General features: G+C 42.3%; 2 protein-coding genes across 6 annotated transcripts in view; one reads left to right on the forward strand and one right to left on the reverse strand.

Moving 5' to 3' along the window:
* Positions 1-10,986, reverse strand: part of ALG11 (ALG11 alpha-1,2-mannosyltransferase) — a 33,409-nt gene extending 22,423 nt beyond the window's left edge. For all 5 annotated transcript variants that reach the window (XR_006210030.1, XR_006210023.1, XR_006210019.1 and 2 more), the window contains exons 1-3: positions 10,791-10,986; positions 4,933-5,163; positions 343-1,274 (exon numbers count right to left, since the gene is read on the reverse strand). Coding sequence is in view for 1 of the 5 variants with exons in the window: in XM_007097700.3 (XP_007097762.2) it covers positions 343-1,274; positions 4,933-5,163; positions 10,791-10,834 (1,207 nt within the window). In the remaining 4 variants the exon portion in view is untranslated. The remainder of the gene's footprint in view (positions 1-342; positions 1,275-4,932; positions 5,164-10,790) is intronic.
* Positions 10,987-11,159: 173 nt separating this feature from the next.
* Positions 11,160-18,220, forward strand: part of ATP7B (ATPase copper transporting beta) — a 79,222-nt gene continuing 72,161 nt past the window's right edge. The window contains exon 1 of the mRNA XM_042962664.1: positions 11,160-11,210. The gene's annotated coding sequence lies outside the window, so the exon portion shown is untranslated. The remainder of the gene's footprint in view (positions 11,211-18,220) is intronic.

Consider the following 18,220-nt stretch of genomic DNA (forward strand, 5'->3'; position numbering starts at 1 on the left):
CTGAACAAGGGCAAGTTCAAAACCTCTCTGTGCCTGAGTTTCTTTATTCGTCAAATGGAAATAACAGTACATCAAGCAGGGTTTCAGAGAGGATTAAATCAGATAATACTTGTAAAGATCTCAACAATGACTTATGCACGGTAAGCTGTCAATAAATATCAGCTATTATTATTGACTACATACTGTTATGTCCTGCGGGGTCTCAAATGAAAAAAGTTTACTTGGCAGACTGGGAGAGGAGAATTAGACCTGATGTGAACTTCTAGAGTATTATTATTTTATCAAGAGAACCCAAATGTACATCTCATGACACCAAACGAGTTGCTGAAAGGACAAACTCACCAATCCCAAAATGCTCGTTCCACATGGTGTGCAGACCAATTGTTGCTTCAGACAAGTAAGTCTTTAACTCATCAAATGGAATGTTTATTTTAAATTCCACATCTTCTTGAACTCCCAGATCCTCAGAAAGCTTTCTCAGTTGGTTTACCCTGAGCTCATCATCTTGGTTACGACACCCTCCAATGAGGACAAGTTTAAGGGAAGGAAGTGACCCAGCCATCTTCTTATTCAGCAATTTAGCAAAGGCTTTGATCTGCAAAGGATGATTCTTTTCAGGCCGGAACTGGCCAATGGAAACCAGCAAATGTCCTGGGGTTGTCTTTTTCTCATGTAAGGGAATGTCCAGAAAGGTCTGTACATCACAAGGTGGGTAAACAATATTAGTGCAATTCCCGACTTTCCACAGTGAGAGAATGTGGTTTAGTGTCCAAGAAGAATTGACCATCACTACATCACTGCAAGAACCCACAAGTCCATAAATAAAAGCAAATAAATAGTAATAGATGAGCTTTACTTTGCTGAGAAAAGGATTCCTGGTAATGAAGGCTGCGTTATTAAATCCGACATTTTGGTTCTTCACTACAGACAGCATATCCGTGCTGATCGTGGGATAATGAACGTAGCTGCCAATGCGACAACCACCTAGATACTTAAACAGAGGCAGTGTGAACGCGTATCCCATTGAATCGATGTAAACGTCAGGAACACACTGCATTAGAGCTTCCCAGCCAAGAAAAATGGATCCTAGACTTTGGCCCAGCAGTGTGAAGTGAGGATAGAGCGAATCTTCCACAAGGTAGCGTTTCCTCAGGAAAACAAACTTCACTGGGTGAGTGAGCCTGATGTTAAATCTTCGGAAAGCACCTTCTAGTATCTGTTGACCACTGACGTTCACGTCACCAGTATACACAACATAAATTGCTTCAGGATACCTAAAACAGAATGCAGTAGTTAAGATTTTCACTAGTTTAGGTTAAAATCGAGCAGAAAAGTTGGAGATAATTATTTTGTCACAATCATAAAGAAGGTTATTTCTATATTGAAAAAAAATGTTTTCTACTGTTTTTCCTTCATTGCACTTGGTCTACTGATCCCGAGTCCTCTGCTGTCCTGGGAGTTAAATGTTAGTCCTCCAAATGAGACTTCGAGTTCTTTGCTATTTCCTCTTCTGAGAGTTTTGCATAGAGCAGACATCAACAGAAATTGCTGACATTTCCGCTTTTATGAAATACACAGAAACTTTATTCTGACGATCTTTTCAGTATAAAATGGTAATATCAATAACGTACTCCTAAACAAGAGTTAAAACTTACTAAGTGTATCTTTAGACAGGATCATAGATGCTAAAGCGTTACTCTATTTTTATCTGAGAAATGCAATAAGATTCTAAAAGCTAGATCAGGTGCCTGCATCAAAATTAGATAGGGTATAATAATAATGGAAGTCTTTAAAAGTATATATTCTTATGACTATGCTTTTGGCATTTGCTCTGGTGTTTTTGGCTATTGAGTCATAAAACATTTCTTAAGTATCTAGTATGAGCTACTAGGTTCTGGGGATTCAGGGATTAGAGGGTCTTTACCCTCGAGGAGCTGAGTTCAGTGGGGAAAACAGATATATAAACAGAAAACTGCAAAACTGTGATATGTGTTGATAAAGACAGCCATGGGATGCTGTGCAGACCCAAAGGATGAGCATCTAATTGCACTTCCCCACAGGCAGAATGATCCTTAGACTGAGGTGTTTTGTTTTTTTTTTTTAACGTTTATTTATTTTTGAGAGACAGAGAGAGAGGGAGAGAGCTTGCACACATGAGCAGGGAGAGGGGCAAAGAGACCAAGAGAATCACAAGCAGGCTCCGCACTGTCAGTGCAGAGCCCGAAGTGGGGCTCAAACTCAAGAACCGTGAGATCATGACCTGAACTGAGATTAAGAGTCAGATGCTTAACCCACTGAGCCACTCAGGTGCCCTTGGAATGATCCTTATAAAACGTAAAAACGATTGTCCTCTCCGGTTGCTTAAAGATGGCCACACATTCTTTGACACTTATCAAGTGGTGGGATCTATGTCCCTTCCCCTGGAATGATGGGCTCTGTGACTGCTTTTACCAATAGACTATGTCAAAGGTGACATTTTGCCAGTTTCAAGAGCCAAGTTCTATGGGGATGGTAATTTCTGCTTTGCTCTAGAGAAGTCAGCTGTCACATAAGACATCCAACTATCCTGAGACTGCCATGTTGTGTGCAAGCCCAAGCGAGTCACGTAGAGAGGCTGCGGGTGACAGAGATGCCTGACCAGTGTTCCCCACCCTCACCCACTGTCGCTGTTGCAATCATCCCAGCCCAGGAAGCAGGTATGTTAGTGGAGAAGCCTTCAGATGACTCGGAGCCAGCTGCCATCTAACTGCAGCAGCTTGGTATGTAGGATTTCAAACAGGGCCCATCAATCCCCAAAGTGTGAAAAATAATGAGAAATTCTTGCTTTAGCCATTACGTTTTGGGGTGGCTTGTCATGTAGCAACGGATAAGCAGAATATCATCTCTCTGTCTGAAACACTCATATAGTTTCCCACAGCACTTAGAATACCAGCTAGACTCCTCACTCTACTCACTCAAGCCCTGAGTAATCTGGACCCTGCCTCCGCTCTCTCACGTACCCACAGGGTCAGCCAAACTGGATTCCTTTCTCTGAACAAGACAGGCTCCTTCCAGTCTTAGGGGACTTGCAAGAGTTGTTCCCTCTGTTTTGAACTCTCTTTTCTCATCTTCACTGTGTTTTCCTGAGGCAGACGGTATGGCATGTGATTTACAACATGGGCTCTGTAATGCAGTTCCCTTATCTGTCAAATGAGGGTAACAGTAACAACCTCGTAAGGTTACTCTGAAGATTGAATGAGCTGACACGTGTAAAACACTTCAAACAATGCCTGGCACATAGTAAATGCTCAGTACACGTCAGCTGCTTTTGTCATTTAAACTTCAGAAGTATCACCTCCTTGGAGATTTTCCCTACTTACTCAGTCTAAAGTACGGAATCATTCCCGGGGCACCTGAGTGGCTCTGCCGGTTAGGCATCTGACTCTTGATTTCGGCTCAGATCATGATCTCATGGTCATGAGATCAAGCCCCAAGCTCTGCTCAGTGCAGAGCCTGCTTGGAATTCTCTTTCTCCCTCTCTCTGCCCCTTTCCCGTTCTCTCTCTCTCAAAATAAGTAAACATTAAAAAAATAAAGTATGGAGTCCTATTTTAATTTCTTGTGTAACATCTCTCACCATTTGGTATTTTTCTTTTTAGATATTATTTTGTCTCCTCTCCACTAAAATCTAAGATCCATGATCTATTTTGTTCACCATTCAATCTCAATTCAACAGTGCCTGACACAGAGTAGGTCCCCAAGAAATATTTCTAGATCGAATGAAAAGTGTATTGTAGTTTATGCTGAGTCAGGAGAGGCTTGTAGAAATTAGCTGAGGAGAAAAAGGTCAGAAAAAAAAGGAACACCGTATGGAAAGGCAAGGAATCTATAGAGAGAGCCTGATGCTCCTAGTTCAGTGTGCTGAGCAAAGTATACATGAAGGAATGGGGAGGGATGAAAAATAAAATGTGGCAAGAACAAGATGAAAAAGTATCTTCTATGTCCTACTGAGGATTTGGACTTCTTTCATGGCAGGTGACTTGGGAATAACAGAGTTTGCTGGGGAGTACAGTAGAGCTATCACAAAACTTTACCGCTGCCCTCAAGAGTGAGAGAATCCAGGTAGACAAGCTAATGCACAGAGTTAGGAGAAGGAAAGAGCAGTAGTGATTAGAGAAGGAGCAGGGAAGGCCTCAGAAAGGCGGGCAGTAAGCTGAGATCTAAGAACATGTTTTAGATCCAGGGAGTTATGGAAGATGGCAGAGGAAATACAAGGGTGGTGGCTGGAAGCCAGGATGAGCCGAGAAACAGAGATGTAGAGTGAAGGGAATTCTGTGTGAAGGCTCTGGAACTGGATGGAGGGCATGTGCCAGGAAGTAGCGTAACCAGGGAAGAATAGTTTCCTCCTATGATAAAACCACAAATGGAATTTGTACTTTACTGTGTTTATTCCTCCTACGTCTGGAGATGCAGGTGGAGAGAAGGAAGCCTAAAACATGAAATGACCGGGTAGTAGCATATTCTTTCGAACATGGTAACTTAAGACTAACTGGTAATGATATCAACATTAAAATCAGATAGATGCTCTCACAGAGATTATCTCCTGTGTGCCACTATGGACTAAATGTATTCAGGCTTAAAGTGTTCCTCGGTATTACTTGATATATTTCTGTTTACTATTCAACTTCTCCACACGTTCTTCCAAGGTGACAGTTATCCCCGCTAAGTTTTGTCATTAAAGGGTGGATACTTTCCCTTTCCATTTCTTTATCATATCAACTAAAATTCAACAGGATCTTGTAAGGCAGGCTGGCACATAACAGAAGCATTTCCTTATTGAAGAACAATTAATTCCTGGCCACGAGTAAGGTGAGAGAAAGGTAAATTTCTGGGCAATGATTTTTTTTTTAAAGGTAATACGAGAGCAAATGACCTAAGAAAGATGCATACCTACTTTTTCTGCAGAGCCCTTAAGGCACACCACAAAACTCTTTCTCCTCCACCGCCAGCATTGCAGTACGGATGAAAAAATGCAATCACCAGTTGATTTTTCCCATTTTTGCTAGTTGCTACTGACTCTTTCTTTCTTCGTACCAGCAGTCTGATTCCCCAGAGGATAATGAACAAACATATGCATAAAATTCCACATACTGTCAGGCCAGGGAGGAATAATGAATACAAAAACCTGAAACAAGAAGGAAAATATAAAAATCAACAGAATGCCCATTCAAAAGAAACAACAAATTAAAGTCTACTTTTACATATCCACTTTATGTATCAGTAGTAAAGACAGATTTTTATACCTGGGAGTCTGCTAACGAAATACTTTTTAATCAGCAGTAAAAATCAATGTTGAGCCACTTTTCTCCTAACAGTGTATGTGTTAAGGGACTAAAAACAGGCGCGCCGGGGTGGCTCAGTCGGTTAAGCGGCCGACTTTGGCTCAGGTCATGATCTCGTGGTCCGAGAGTTCGAGCCCCGCGTTGGGCTCTGTGCTGACAGCTCAGAGCCTGGAGCCTGTTTCAGATTCTGTGTCTCCCTCTCTGACCCTCCCCTGTTCATGCTCTGTCTCTCCCTGTCTCAAAAATAAATAAATGTTAAAAAAAAATTTTAAAAAAATCACGACACAGAACCCGAGCAGTATGTCTTCTGAATGATCAATAATGAACATTTAATTAGTTAAAAGTTTGGTGAGGTAGCAAATCATTTTTATTCTTTCACTTTGCCTCAAATAGAACCATTTCTGGGGTGAGAGGAACTTAGATCTCTCCATTTCTATTACAAGTTCTGCATCTGATCTGTTTCTATGGCCCTAGAACACTGCCTTTCCTTATGTGCCTCTAAATGAGTTGCCATAAATGCTCTGACAACCTACTTCTACTCCATACTCACTCCCCCACTGACTGCTAAAAGGCTCTTACTGCCAGGCTGACTGAAGCTCTGCAAAGGCAAGGAAGGACCCAGGCTTGTTTACCACTGGATGCCAACGCCTAGCATAATGCCTGGCCCAGAGAAGGCGTCCGTGTTTGTTGACTGCATACAAAATTCTTTACCTCTTCACACGTCTCTTAGATGATGTTAAAATAATTTTTCAAAGTGTGTTTTTCTGTTACCGTTGGGCAATATAGTTGGTATCTAGCTTCATATTTTTTATTATCCTGCCTACCCTTTATAAAGGATCCGGGGAGCTTGTAACACATAAAAACACTAAAATACTAAAACTTAAATAATGAAAACTCAGGGCCGGGGAGTTCAAGTATTTGGTAGAGAGCAGTGACAGGTGGGGGACATAGATATACAGACTCTAAGTTTGTACGTGGTAGTGAAAAGCAGGTTGGGCTCTGAAGGGCTTAATGATCCAAGCATGGATGGGGATATTTTGTGTACTTGCATAGTTTTCATTGTCCATAAGTAGAAGACATAAATTCTTCAGAGAAATAACTTTTTTTCTTAATTTTTAAAGTTTTATTTATTTTGAGAGAGAGAGAGACAGAGAGTAAGTGGGAGGGGCAGAGAGGGAGAGAGAGAATCCCAAGCACAGAGAGAAAATCTGACAGTGCAGAGCCTGATGTAGGGCTGGAACTTACGAACCATGAGATCATGACCTGAGCCAAAACAAGAGTTGGATGCTTAACTGACTGAGCCACCCAGGAGCCCCGGCAGAAATAAATATCTTATTTATATTTAGTTTGGAAACAAACTTCTCATGTGGGATTTCCTATTGTGAATAAGTGCACTATTTGAAGACGTATTTGACTTATTAGAATGATTGATCTCAGGATATCTTTAAACTCTTAAAAATTCCTGAAGACCCCATACAGCTTTTATTTCTATCAGGATTTCCCAAACTCGGCACTGCTGACATTTTAGACCACAATAATTCTTTGTCTGCAGGGACTGTCTTATGCATTATAGGATGTTTAGCTGCATTCCTGGTCTCAACCCACTGGATGCCTATAGTGCCCTTCCAATCATGACCATAAGAATTGTTTCGACATTGCTAAATGTCCTGCAGAAGTTAAAATCACCCCTTGTTGAGAAATACTCATTTTCGTTGATTATATCTACCAATATTTAGCATATCAGAAATGAAACTGAGGAATTTAATGAATTATTCTGACAATGACAAATCTATTACAAGTTAATATAAAACACATTTTTATTTAAAAAAAAAAACCCTTTTTTCCAAACAAACAAAAAAGAAATTCAGTAAGAAGGGTATTACTGTTTTAGATATTTGCAGATCTCTTTAATGTCTGGCTTAACAAAAGACAGTGGCTTTTAATATCTGCTTCTGCATTCAATCTTAGTGATATGTTGTTTTACTTGAAGTATATGAAGGAAATCTAAGCTCACTCAGATATGTAGTAGGAAAAGGGAGTATGTTTAAATACCCTTTTCAGATGGTTACAGCATTTTTCTGTGATGTTATACCAAATTAGACAAGTGGTAATTTCTTAACTGTCAGGTGCAACATGGAGTTTGAAAGCCAATCAATGCCCTTTTCATACTGTGTTATACTGAAATCTTGTACTTTAAGTGGATCTTTTACCTATACATGATTTTGTAATGTCATGACTCGATTACTTGGAAAATATTGGTTCATGACTCACGTAGACTTTCCAAATGTGGGCACATTTTTTCACTGTATAATATCCCCAAATCACATTTGTTAATATCACTACCCATCTCTTCAGGAAAATCTTTTAATTATTGGAAAGTGGTCAAGCTTTGAATGGCAGATACAGGTTCTCCAAAATTCTAATTTTCACTTGAAAGTTCAAACTTTATTATTAGCAATAAATTCTGTCACTTGTTTTCTTTGAACTGACCGGGTCACTTCATTCATTTTCAAATACCCAAGTCAGAAGAACCATACTTTGTCAGTCATTCTTTCAAGTAGAAACCACATCCCATAAAAAAGTGTCTAATTCAGCTTTCAACTTAGCAATCATGCAAGAACTTTTCCTTGAGATAACCATCATACTTCAGTATGAAAACATTATATGTATTAAAAAGATATGTATTCAACTCAAGGTTAATTAACAAAATTAATTTTTACTGTTTCATCAAGGACATTCTTAGTAAAACTGGCTTGAGCAAGTACACGGTGGTGAAAAACACAAGACTTCTCGTATACTTTGATGTCATTGCCTCGATTTGTAGTAAGTAGCAGTTTTATCCACTATTACTTTTGCACCATTGGTGCAAATGTAAACATAATGAGAAAGCAAATGTTAGCTTCAATTATTATAAAAATAGTTTTGATCTTGAAGAACTATTAAAAGGGTCTTGAGGACCTGTCAAGGTCTATGGACCATACTTTGAGAACTACTGACTTAAAGGATGGACAGGGTTTGACATAAGTGGTAAGATTTGTCAATTATTTAATGTTTGGAATATATCTGTTCATAAAAAGAATATTATACAGCTTTCCCAGGAAAAGTTAAAAGCCCATTTAATTTAAAATGAGGCTGATCCATAGAATCCAAGGATTTTTATGGCATTTCCTTCTAATGACTTAAGTGGGAAGATTCATGTGATAGGATTTTCAAACTGAACTATTTAACTTAAAATCAGAAAAAATAAATCCTACTAATAACTAAAGTTGAGCCAGTCCTTTATTGAGTCTCTTAGTTTCAAAGATACAGACTAAATTTATTAAACATCCTACAGTACTTGCACATCAAAACTATCCATTTTAGAATTTGTTTAAATCTAACTAAAAATAGGGGCGCCTGGGTGGCTCAGTTGGTTGAGCGTCCAACTTTGGCTCAGGTCATGATCTCATGGTTCACGAGTTTGAGCCCCACATAGAGCTCTGTGCTGACAACTCAGAGCCTGGAGCCTGCTTCAGATTCTGTGTTTCCCTCGCTCTCTGCCCTTCCTCAACTCGTGCTCTCTCTCACTCTCAAAAATAAACATTAAAGTATACAGTATACACACACACACACACACATATATATATATATATATATATATATATATATATATATACTAAAAATATGTGCCATTAAATAAAGTTTACCACAGAAACCCAAGGCTTTAAAAGATAACTAATCAACAGTGACTCATTCATTCAACAAACATTTATTTAGCCATTGTAATGCGCAAAGCACAGAGTCAGGGATATTTCAAATGTCAGGGAAGAATAGGAAGCCTCTGAAAATACTTTCCTGTTCAAAATGTTTTAAATAATCATTATAGAAATTGGAGTAGAGGGGACAAAAATGAAGAAACAATACCTGAATTTTGGAGAGAATATGTATACACTGCAGGATGCTATCATGCTAATTACAAATTTCAACCTGAACAAAAATAGGTAGGTGTTAAAAGAACTGTGTAGATGGAATATAATAGGTCTTTTTTTTTTTTTTAAATAAATTTAGGGCAAGTCAGGTAAAAAACAGTAGTATTATGGGGCGCCTGGGTGGCTCAGTTGGTTAAGCGGCCCACTTCGGCTCAGGTCATGATCTCGCGGTCCGTGAGTTTGAGCCCCTCGTCGGGCTCTGTGCTGACAGCTCAGAGCCTGGAGCCTGTTTCAGATTCTGTGTTTCCCTCACTCTGACCCTCCCCCGTTCATGCTTTGTCTCTCTCTGTCTCAAAAATAAATAAACGTAAAAAAAAAAAAATTAAAAATAAAAAAAATTAAAAAAAAACAAAACAGTAGTATTACAACAATAAAAGTAGGGGAAAAAAAGTCTGGGTTTTTTTTTTTCACCAAAATGTTAACAGTAGTTATCTCCAGATGGTAGCACGCCTGGCCAGTTTTCTTTTTTGCTCCTCTATTTCCTAACTCTTCTATAAGAAACAATGTATTACCTATGTAATACAATTTTATATTACTCCTACATCAACCGGAAATAAAGATCAATGGATGATCATGAACCAGATGATTCAACATAAACGTTTTATTTGTGAAAATAAAGAGAAATCTCACTGAAATGGAGTCAGGAGGCCAGAAGGGGGAACGCAGAAGAGCCCTATCACTCAAATGTCAATTTCATGAAGAACTGTCAATGACAGCATCCAACAGTAGAATCCTAAACACGATAGAATGGCCACTAACAGGCCCCAACAGGGAGAGATGTACGTCGCATTTCCTACAAGAGTACTCCTGCAACTCAGCCAATGAGAAACCCTCACTACTCTTGCTTTTCTCCAGCAGACTTTACTTCAACCCCCCATCCCTTCAACTTCCTCCTTCTCCATAAAACAACGGTCCTCTCGTTGGTAGAACTTGCCAGGTATGGTTTTGTCATAGCTTGTATATCCAGAAATGCAATTCTCTGCTACTCCCGAAAAAAACAAACAAAACCAACCAAACCATTTTTGCTGGTAAGATAGCTGTTTTATTTTCAAGGTTAACATATTTAAGTGACATATGTTAACAGCGACCATTTTGGTGAGTGAAAGAGGGGAAACTAAGACGTGACAAGAGCCAGTTTATTCTTTACCAAAAAGAGACACGATAGTTTGGAAAATGATCCATGGCTCCATTATAAAGGAAAACGAGAAATGAATATGGATAATTTATAACAGAATAGTTGGAGTGCGAACAAAAAAGAAAAAGGAAGGGAAACTGCACCCTTCAGCCAGAAGTGGGGCAGGCGAAGAAAACGCGGTTAACTGAGTCTTTAACCCAGTCAGCTTCGGTCTAATTAAAAGACTCCGAAGTGAGAATAGCGCTATCCTTGAGGCCTAGATTCGTGACTAGAAGATCCCCTTCCCCGCAAACTTCAGTTGCCCTGGGCGGACAAGAACCACCGCGAAACAGAAAGCGCCTGCGAGCCCACACCACCAGCTCCTCACCTCAGTAGCTCGCACAAGCACCAACCCCCTTTGGTGGTCGCCATCTTCCCTCGACCCCCGAACTCAGGAAGCGCTTCTCTGTTCCTCTTCTCTATTGGCTCCAGAGGAAGCGGGCGGTGTTCTCTCCGCCCCCATGGGGCAGGTTTCGCGTTTCAATTGGCTGCTGGTAGTAGCTTCCCACGGCCTTCCAGTCAATAGAATCTCCCGGGGAGGAGACAAGTTTTCGGCGTGGCGCACAAGGGTCCCGCCCCCCCCAGCGGGCGGGGCCGTAGTGGGAGTAGGGCTGGAGTGGGCGTGGCCTGTGATGGACAGCCGGGCACCCGCCCTCGGCCCCCTCCCCCACTGGAAGCCCCCAGCCCGGGGCCCGCCGGCCGTTGAGACCAATGGGAGGCCCTTGCGCATCTCGGATCGATTTCCCAGGTGCGGAGTTCACTCCCGCGGCAGCTGCGGCATTTGGGACCCGCGACGCCCCGGAGCGAAGCGCGGAGCTGAGAGGCAGCTGTGCGGAGCGGACCCGAAGAAGGTGCCCGCCACGCCGCACCTCTCTGCCGGCGGTTGGCGATCCCTGGGATCTGCATCTCCAGCTCGGCTCTGCGCCGCTCGCCCGCCCTCTTGTCCTTCACACGCCGGGGGCCTAAGACCGAGTCCGCAGTGTACCGGCCGGAGGTAGCGGAGACTTGGGAGGGAGGACCGGTCCCCGCCAGGGGCACGGGCAGGGCCGCCTCCGGGTGTGAATGAGGGTCCGAGGCCAACCCTCCGCCCTTGCGCTTATCCCCGCACCCCCCACCCCCCAAGGGCCAGGGCGCCAGGGCGCGCAACTTTGAATTAGCCGGTGGGGCGAGGGCTGCTGATCCCCTGGTCTGAAATGCAGGAGACCTTTTCCAGACCCTTCCCCGGGTGAGAGAGCCGAACCGCAGAGATGCCACCCACAGCCCGCTCCCGGGGTTTTAACACCGCACTTCTCCACTAACCAGGTGACCTGTGGGCTCTGGGCGGATCACAGAAGAAATTGGTTCCTCCGGAGGAGGATGCTTGAGCAGGAGAGGCAGCTTACTGCTAGAGTAGGGGCCGGTTGGAAAGTAAGTTTCCCTACCCGAGCGCCGCGTGCTCACACCTACCTGGAGGACTTTCCACGCCCACCTGCCTGCCTTTCTCTGCGGCCTGGCTTGCTCGGGGAAGGCAGGGGGCTAGAGCCCTAGCTCCAGGAGAGCGCCCTTAGAAATGCTATGCCTTTTACGGGTTTGCAGGAACAATTTAAAACCCAGCACTTTCCCACTCCTCTTTATGTCTGAAGCTGGATTTGTAAAGTGAGCGTTGAGTTGCTGTGTAAGAGCCCTAATTGCCCAGGACGAGTAAATTAGTTACCCAGAGAAGTTATGAAGAGTGCGCGGGTCTCTTTTTATCCAGGTCCTGCAACTGTTTTTTTAAAGAACTGTTTTGAATTCATTTTAATTATACAAGTAACGCATTAATGTGGTGACTTAAAAATGCAAACAGCACAGAAACATTGAGCATGAAAAGCAGATCTGCTTCCTAATCCTTTTCTGTACATTTACATATGCCATCCTTTGTTCTGCAAACATTTATTGAACACTTACTGCATGTTTCAGGCATGGTACTGAAGAGCTGAAAATACAGTGGTTAAAAAATGTGTGTGTGTGTGTGTGTGTGTGTGTGTATCTCCAGATAAATCTTTAGGTTTTGTATGTATGTGGTTTTAAAATTTTTGTTTGTTTGTTGTAAATGAGATCACATAGTGTGTATTCTCCAACCTTTCTTTCCCCCCCCCCCCAATAGAACTGTCTTTTGGAGATTGTTTGATATCAGTACATAAACATCTATCTTGTTGTTCAGTTTAACCTCTATACAATATGGATGCATACCATAGTAAGTTTTATTTTTTCCCTGTGGGTGGACATTCTGTGTATTTCTAACTTTTTTTCCTCCCTTCACAAGCCATGCTGTAGAGGACATCCTCGTACATGATTTTTAATGCTGACACTTGAGTATTTCTTTAGGATGGACATGTAGGCCTGAATTGCTGGTCTACAGATTTCTAAAGTGAACTCAACAACATTATTTTGTGCCCTTTTGTAGCGAAATTTGTCTTAGGCTCTGGTGGTACAGAAATGAAAGGGAAGTGGATTAATGGATGGGTAGACAGAGGCTGGTCAATAGATGCCTCTAAGTGTGATGGCTCTGCATTTAATGGAGGTGCAAAGAACACATGGGGGAGGGTGGCTCAGACAGGGGCACACCTCTAACTCCCTACGGTGCCCCCACCTCTCTACCCATCAGAACAATCCTTATCATTCCAGATCAAGCTCAAGATGCTTCCTCCTTGAAACTTTGGTGACTGCTTCTCCCTGTGTTGACCTCAGTCTCTTCTGGATTTCTTAGAGAATAGTATTAGCTGATGTTACTGAGCCTACTACCTGCTAGGCACTGTACTAAGCACTTTATATTCTTTAATGTGCACTGTCTTATTTAATCCTCACAAAACCCTTTGATGTAGGTATTATTTTTTTGTTATTGCCACTTATTTAACAGTTGTTGTTGTTTTTTTTTGAGGGGGGGCCATGAGTGAGTGAGGGGGTGAGAGAGAGAATCCCACATAGGCCCCACACTGTCAGCGCTTCACCCAAAGCGGGGCTCGAACTCATGAACAGTAGGATCATGACCTGAACCAAAGTCAGATGCTTAACTGACTAAACCACCCAGGTGCCCCTAACGATGTTTTTTTTTTTTTTTAGTATTTACTCTGTGCCAGCCATTCTAGGCACTGGGGATCCAATTAAGACTAAGACCCTGCCCTCAAGGAATTTATGTCCTAGTGGGAGATGGCAGAAATTAAAAAGGGTAGACAAATAGTGTGATTTTTGGCACTGGTAAGTGTTGTGGAGTAAATAAATCCGAGTATGGGCATTAGGCAGGACATGGGAGGGGAGATACTATCTAGGGCAGGTCGTCAGGAAATTATCTCTGAGGAGGTTGTATGAGTAGAGACCTGAACGTTCAGATTTGGGAGGAGCGTTCTAGGTTGAGGAACTAGAAGGTGTCAATGTCCTAAGTCCAGAGTGGGCCGAACAGGGGAGGAACAGTAAAAGAAAGCCAGAGTGGCTGGAACAGAGAGAAGGAGAGGAAGTAGTACAATACGAGGTCAGAATACATCCTCTTTACAGGTGGGGGGACTGAGGCAGAGAGAGGTGAAGTCACTTCCTCAAGGTCCTACAGCTAATAAGAGCTAGTAACAGGGAGATCTGGAATTGAGTCCTCGCCAGTCTGCTTTGACTTTCTTGGGTATATATTTTCTTTCAAACTTCCTTGACACCTGGTCATATGGTATGATTATTTAAACTTATCTGAATATAGCTTTTTTTTTTTTTTTTTTTTGATCAACTCTGTGCTTCTTGAAAGTAGGGACCAGGTTTGTATCTCTTAAAAAACATTCTCCAAGGGTGCCTGAGTGGCTCAATTGGTTGAGTGTACGATTCTTGATTTCAGCCCAGGTCATGGTCCCAGGGATGGAGCCCTGTGTTGGGCTCCTTGCTCACTGTGGAGCCTGCTCAAGATTCTCTCTCTCTCACTCTGCTCCTCTCCCCTACTTACCTGTTCTCTCTCTATCTCAAGAGAAAAAAAATTCTCCGTAGCTATTATAATAGGTGCACCAGAGTTGTTCTTGAATGAATGAGTTCTAGCAAGACTTTTCCCTACCCCCACCCCCAACGCATTGTTTTCTCTCCGGAAGCCTGTCTGGGGCAGCAGTAACCCTGAAAGGGAGGTGGTCCATGAGCTGGGTCATTCAGCCTTCACTCTACAAACATGGAGTGCCTTCTGTTTCTCTGACGCTGGGCCAAAGCAGAATAGAAGTGCAGTAGTGGCACCAAGATGAATAGAGGTCAGCCCCTGTACTCTTGGGGCTGACGGTCATAGGTGCCAGAACAAAGATGTCTGTATACAGCATAGCACGCACAGGCAAGAGCAATTGGCCTTTCCTGGGAGGAAGGGATGCAAAAAGAACTTCAAGAAGAGGTATTTCATGACTGAGGTTTTGAAGGAGAAATGTGTCAGCTGGGCACACAGAAGAATGAGAAGAGGGATGTCGCAGGTAGAGTCCGGCATGTGCAAAGGTGCAGAGGCGAGAAGTGGAAAGACAGATTTGCCCTGAGTGGCTTGACAGCCTGGAAAGTGGTTGTGGAAGGCTCTGTTTCTCAGGCCTTTGGACTTTATCCCACAGACGGGGGAGTTTGCACAGGGGGAAATGGTGTATGGTGCTCTTCGGAAGTAAAGGGCAAACTGGGAACAGAGGTGCTGGAGACCTGATCAGAGGCCTTTGCTGGGGTCACCCCATCCAGATCCAAGGTGGCCAAAGCCCTACAGAACTGGGAGCCCCGTTCCCAGTGTCATGTCAGGAGACAGTGGAGGTTTTCTGCACTCTTCAGTGTCCAGAGCATCAGAGGCAATGGTAGTCCTTCTAGCAACAACACAGAGAATAGTTGGTCCAGGACTAACTGGGAGTAAACTGCGGTGGGGGAGGGGTGCCGGGGTGGTTCAATCAGTTAACCATCCAACTCTTGATTGTGGCTCGGGTTATGATCCCAGGGTCGTGAGATCGAGCCCCACGTCGGGCTCTGCGCTGATAGTGTGGACCCTGCTTGAGATTCTCTTTCAAAACAAAGAAATAAACACTAAAAAAAAAAAGCTGGCGGGGGGGAAAGAGAATTGAATTTTAAGTGCTTCTTTATCTGACATCTTCATTGCAAGGATGGAGATGACCCAAGTCCATTACTGTCCACTGATGCCATAGCACAGGTAGCAGAATGTGTCCATGTTCAAGCCTGTGCAATATTATTTTATCAGTAGGATTAGAAATCCTTACCCAGTGAAATTCTCGAATGTCTGACTTTTTTTTTTTTTTAAACTAAGTTAAAGGAAAAAAATCTAAGCAGATCAAAGGTCGATGAGATAAAGTAGAGGACAAAGCAGAGAGGGACTTTTCATTGTGATGTAACCAGCATGGCAAATAAGATTTAAAAACACCAGTGGTTTGAAACCTGTGGATTCAGAATGCAGCAATTCTGTTGAAGCCTCTGTTCCCACAGAAACTAAAAATTACTATTATAAAAGTAATTTAATTCTGTGACTGAAATTTGGAAAATAAAGACCAAAAGGGGAAAATTCACTTTTATTCTTTCTTACTCTTAGGATGGCTGTTAGCATTTGTAAACTTCCTTCATTGCTTGCTTTCGCTGCATCAAGTTACTAATTTTTAGAAATAAATACAATCTTGTTTCTGAAAGATAACCAACATTAACTTCTTAGGCCTATTTCAGTCCAGTGAGCTCAGTCAGTCTTTCCTGTGTGTGTGTGTGTGTGTGTGTTTCTTTCTCTAAACTCAGTGGTGTTGTTTTTTTTTTTTTAATAGGCTTTAAAAGCTGCCCATCACGGAGGCTGTTATTATTATCAGTAAACTTGTATGCCCTCTCCCTATCTTGGAGGACCACTTGGTGTAGTCTGAAGTTTCCTCCCAGGCTCCCTCCTGCTGCCCCCGTCCCCCAGTCCAGGGTCCTCCAACTGCTGTCCCAGGGCCCTGCTGCCACACCACAGGGACAGAACTGCTGGGAAATGCAGGCAACCCCCCCTTGATGCTGCTAGTGGTTTCTTGTTTCTCATCTCATCTGTGCCTGCTTTTCACTTGTTCTGTGTCAACTTCTTGCGACTCTTTCAAACCTTCCCTGCTTGCTCATCTCTGCCTTCCTTATTTTCAACAGATGACCTCAGTGCTTACTTCAAGAAAGCTGGATACCATTGTATATGGTTTTCTTCATCTTTCTGCCTCCCTCAGTGCATCTTCTTCCAGAATTTTATTTATATCTACAACGTATTTTCACTTCCTCATCTAGTCTCAGGACAGGCTTGCTTTCTTTTCAAGGTTCTCTCCCTGGCCTCAGTGCCCTTGTCCCGTATCCCTTCTTCTCTACCTGTTTTGGAGCCCTTACTGGTCATGTCTTTTCTCACCTCCAGTCTTTTCCTCTTTCTGCAGACTTCTCCCTTTGGTTTATAAACTCATGCCATTTGCCTTCATTTTAAAATCTCTCCCATTACCTGTGTCTCCCGTTTGCTCTTGTACTATTTCTCCCCTCTCCTTCTTTCTCAGTCTTCCAGAAAGAATCATCTTCATTTGCAGGTTTCCACTCACCTATTCACTTTAAGATTTTTCTTTTATTATTCTATCAGTTTATTGGACATAAAAGAAATGTCTATAACCATATATGTAGTTATAAAGCATAGTAAGATAGAGAATGCCTGTGAACCTACCACCTGACCCAAGAACGAGAATGTTGTCCATGCCAACATGGACATGAATAGCATCCACTCAACTGTTCCTTCTCTGGTGTCACCGTTAGAAGTACCCACTCTAGAGGTAACCGCCATCCTGTTCTTTGTTCGTTGTAACTCAGCTTTTGTTTTTGTTTTTGTAAAATTTTATCACACATATATGAATGCCTGAACAATACATTATTTAGTTTTGCTTGTTTCTGAGCTTTATAAAAATTCCGTTGTCGTGTGTTTAGTCTTCTGTGCTAGCTTCTCTAAGTAGATATCACATTAAGAAAATTATTTATTTTAGGGGCGCCTGGGTGACTCGTTTGGGTGTCCCACTTCGGCCCAGGTCATGATATGTGATCTGTGAGTTCAAGCCCCATGTCGGGCTCTGTGCTGACAGCTCAGAGCCTGGAGCCTTCTTTGGATTCTGTGTCGCCCTCTCTTCTGTCCCTCCCCCACTCATGCGCTCTCTGTCTCTCTCTCTCTCTGTCTCTCTTTCTCAAAAATAAACAAACATTAAAAAAATTAAAACAAAAAGAAAATTATTTATTTTAAATAAAAATTTTTAATTTTTAATTCCAGTATAATTAACATACGGTGTTTATGTTAGTTTCAGGTATATAATATAGTGATTCCCCAATTCTCTACATTATCCAGTGCTCGTCGTGATGCGTGTACTCTTAATCCTCTTCTATTTGCCCATCCGCCTACCTACCTCCCCTCTGGCAATAGTTTGTTCTCTCTGTTGAAGAGTCTGTTTTTTTTGTCTCTCTCTCTCTCTCTCTCTCCTTCTCTTTTTTGTTTTGCTCATTTGTTTTGTTTCTTAAATTCCACAGAAGAATGAAATCATAAACTATTTGTCTTTCTCTAACTGATTTCACTTGGTAATATACTCTCTAGATCCATCCATGTCGTTGCAATGGCAAGATTCCATTCTTTTCTTTGTGGCTAATACCCCATTTCATATATATACACACATATACCCCACATCTTTATCCACTCATCTGTGGATGGACACTTGGGCTGCTTCCATATCTGGACTATTACAGATAATGCTGCGGTAAACATAGGGGTGCATATGTGTTTTCAAATTAGTGTTTTAG

This window comes from Panthera tigris, chromosome A1 (assembly GCF_018350195.1).
Source record: "Panthera tigris isolate Pti1 chromosome A1, P.tigris_Pti1_mat1.1, whole genome shotgun sequence".
In the NCBI taxonomy this organism is placed as follows: Eukaryota; Metazoa; Chordata; class Mammalia; order Carnivora; family Felidae; genus Panthera; species Panthera tigris.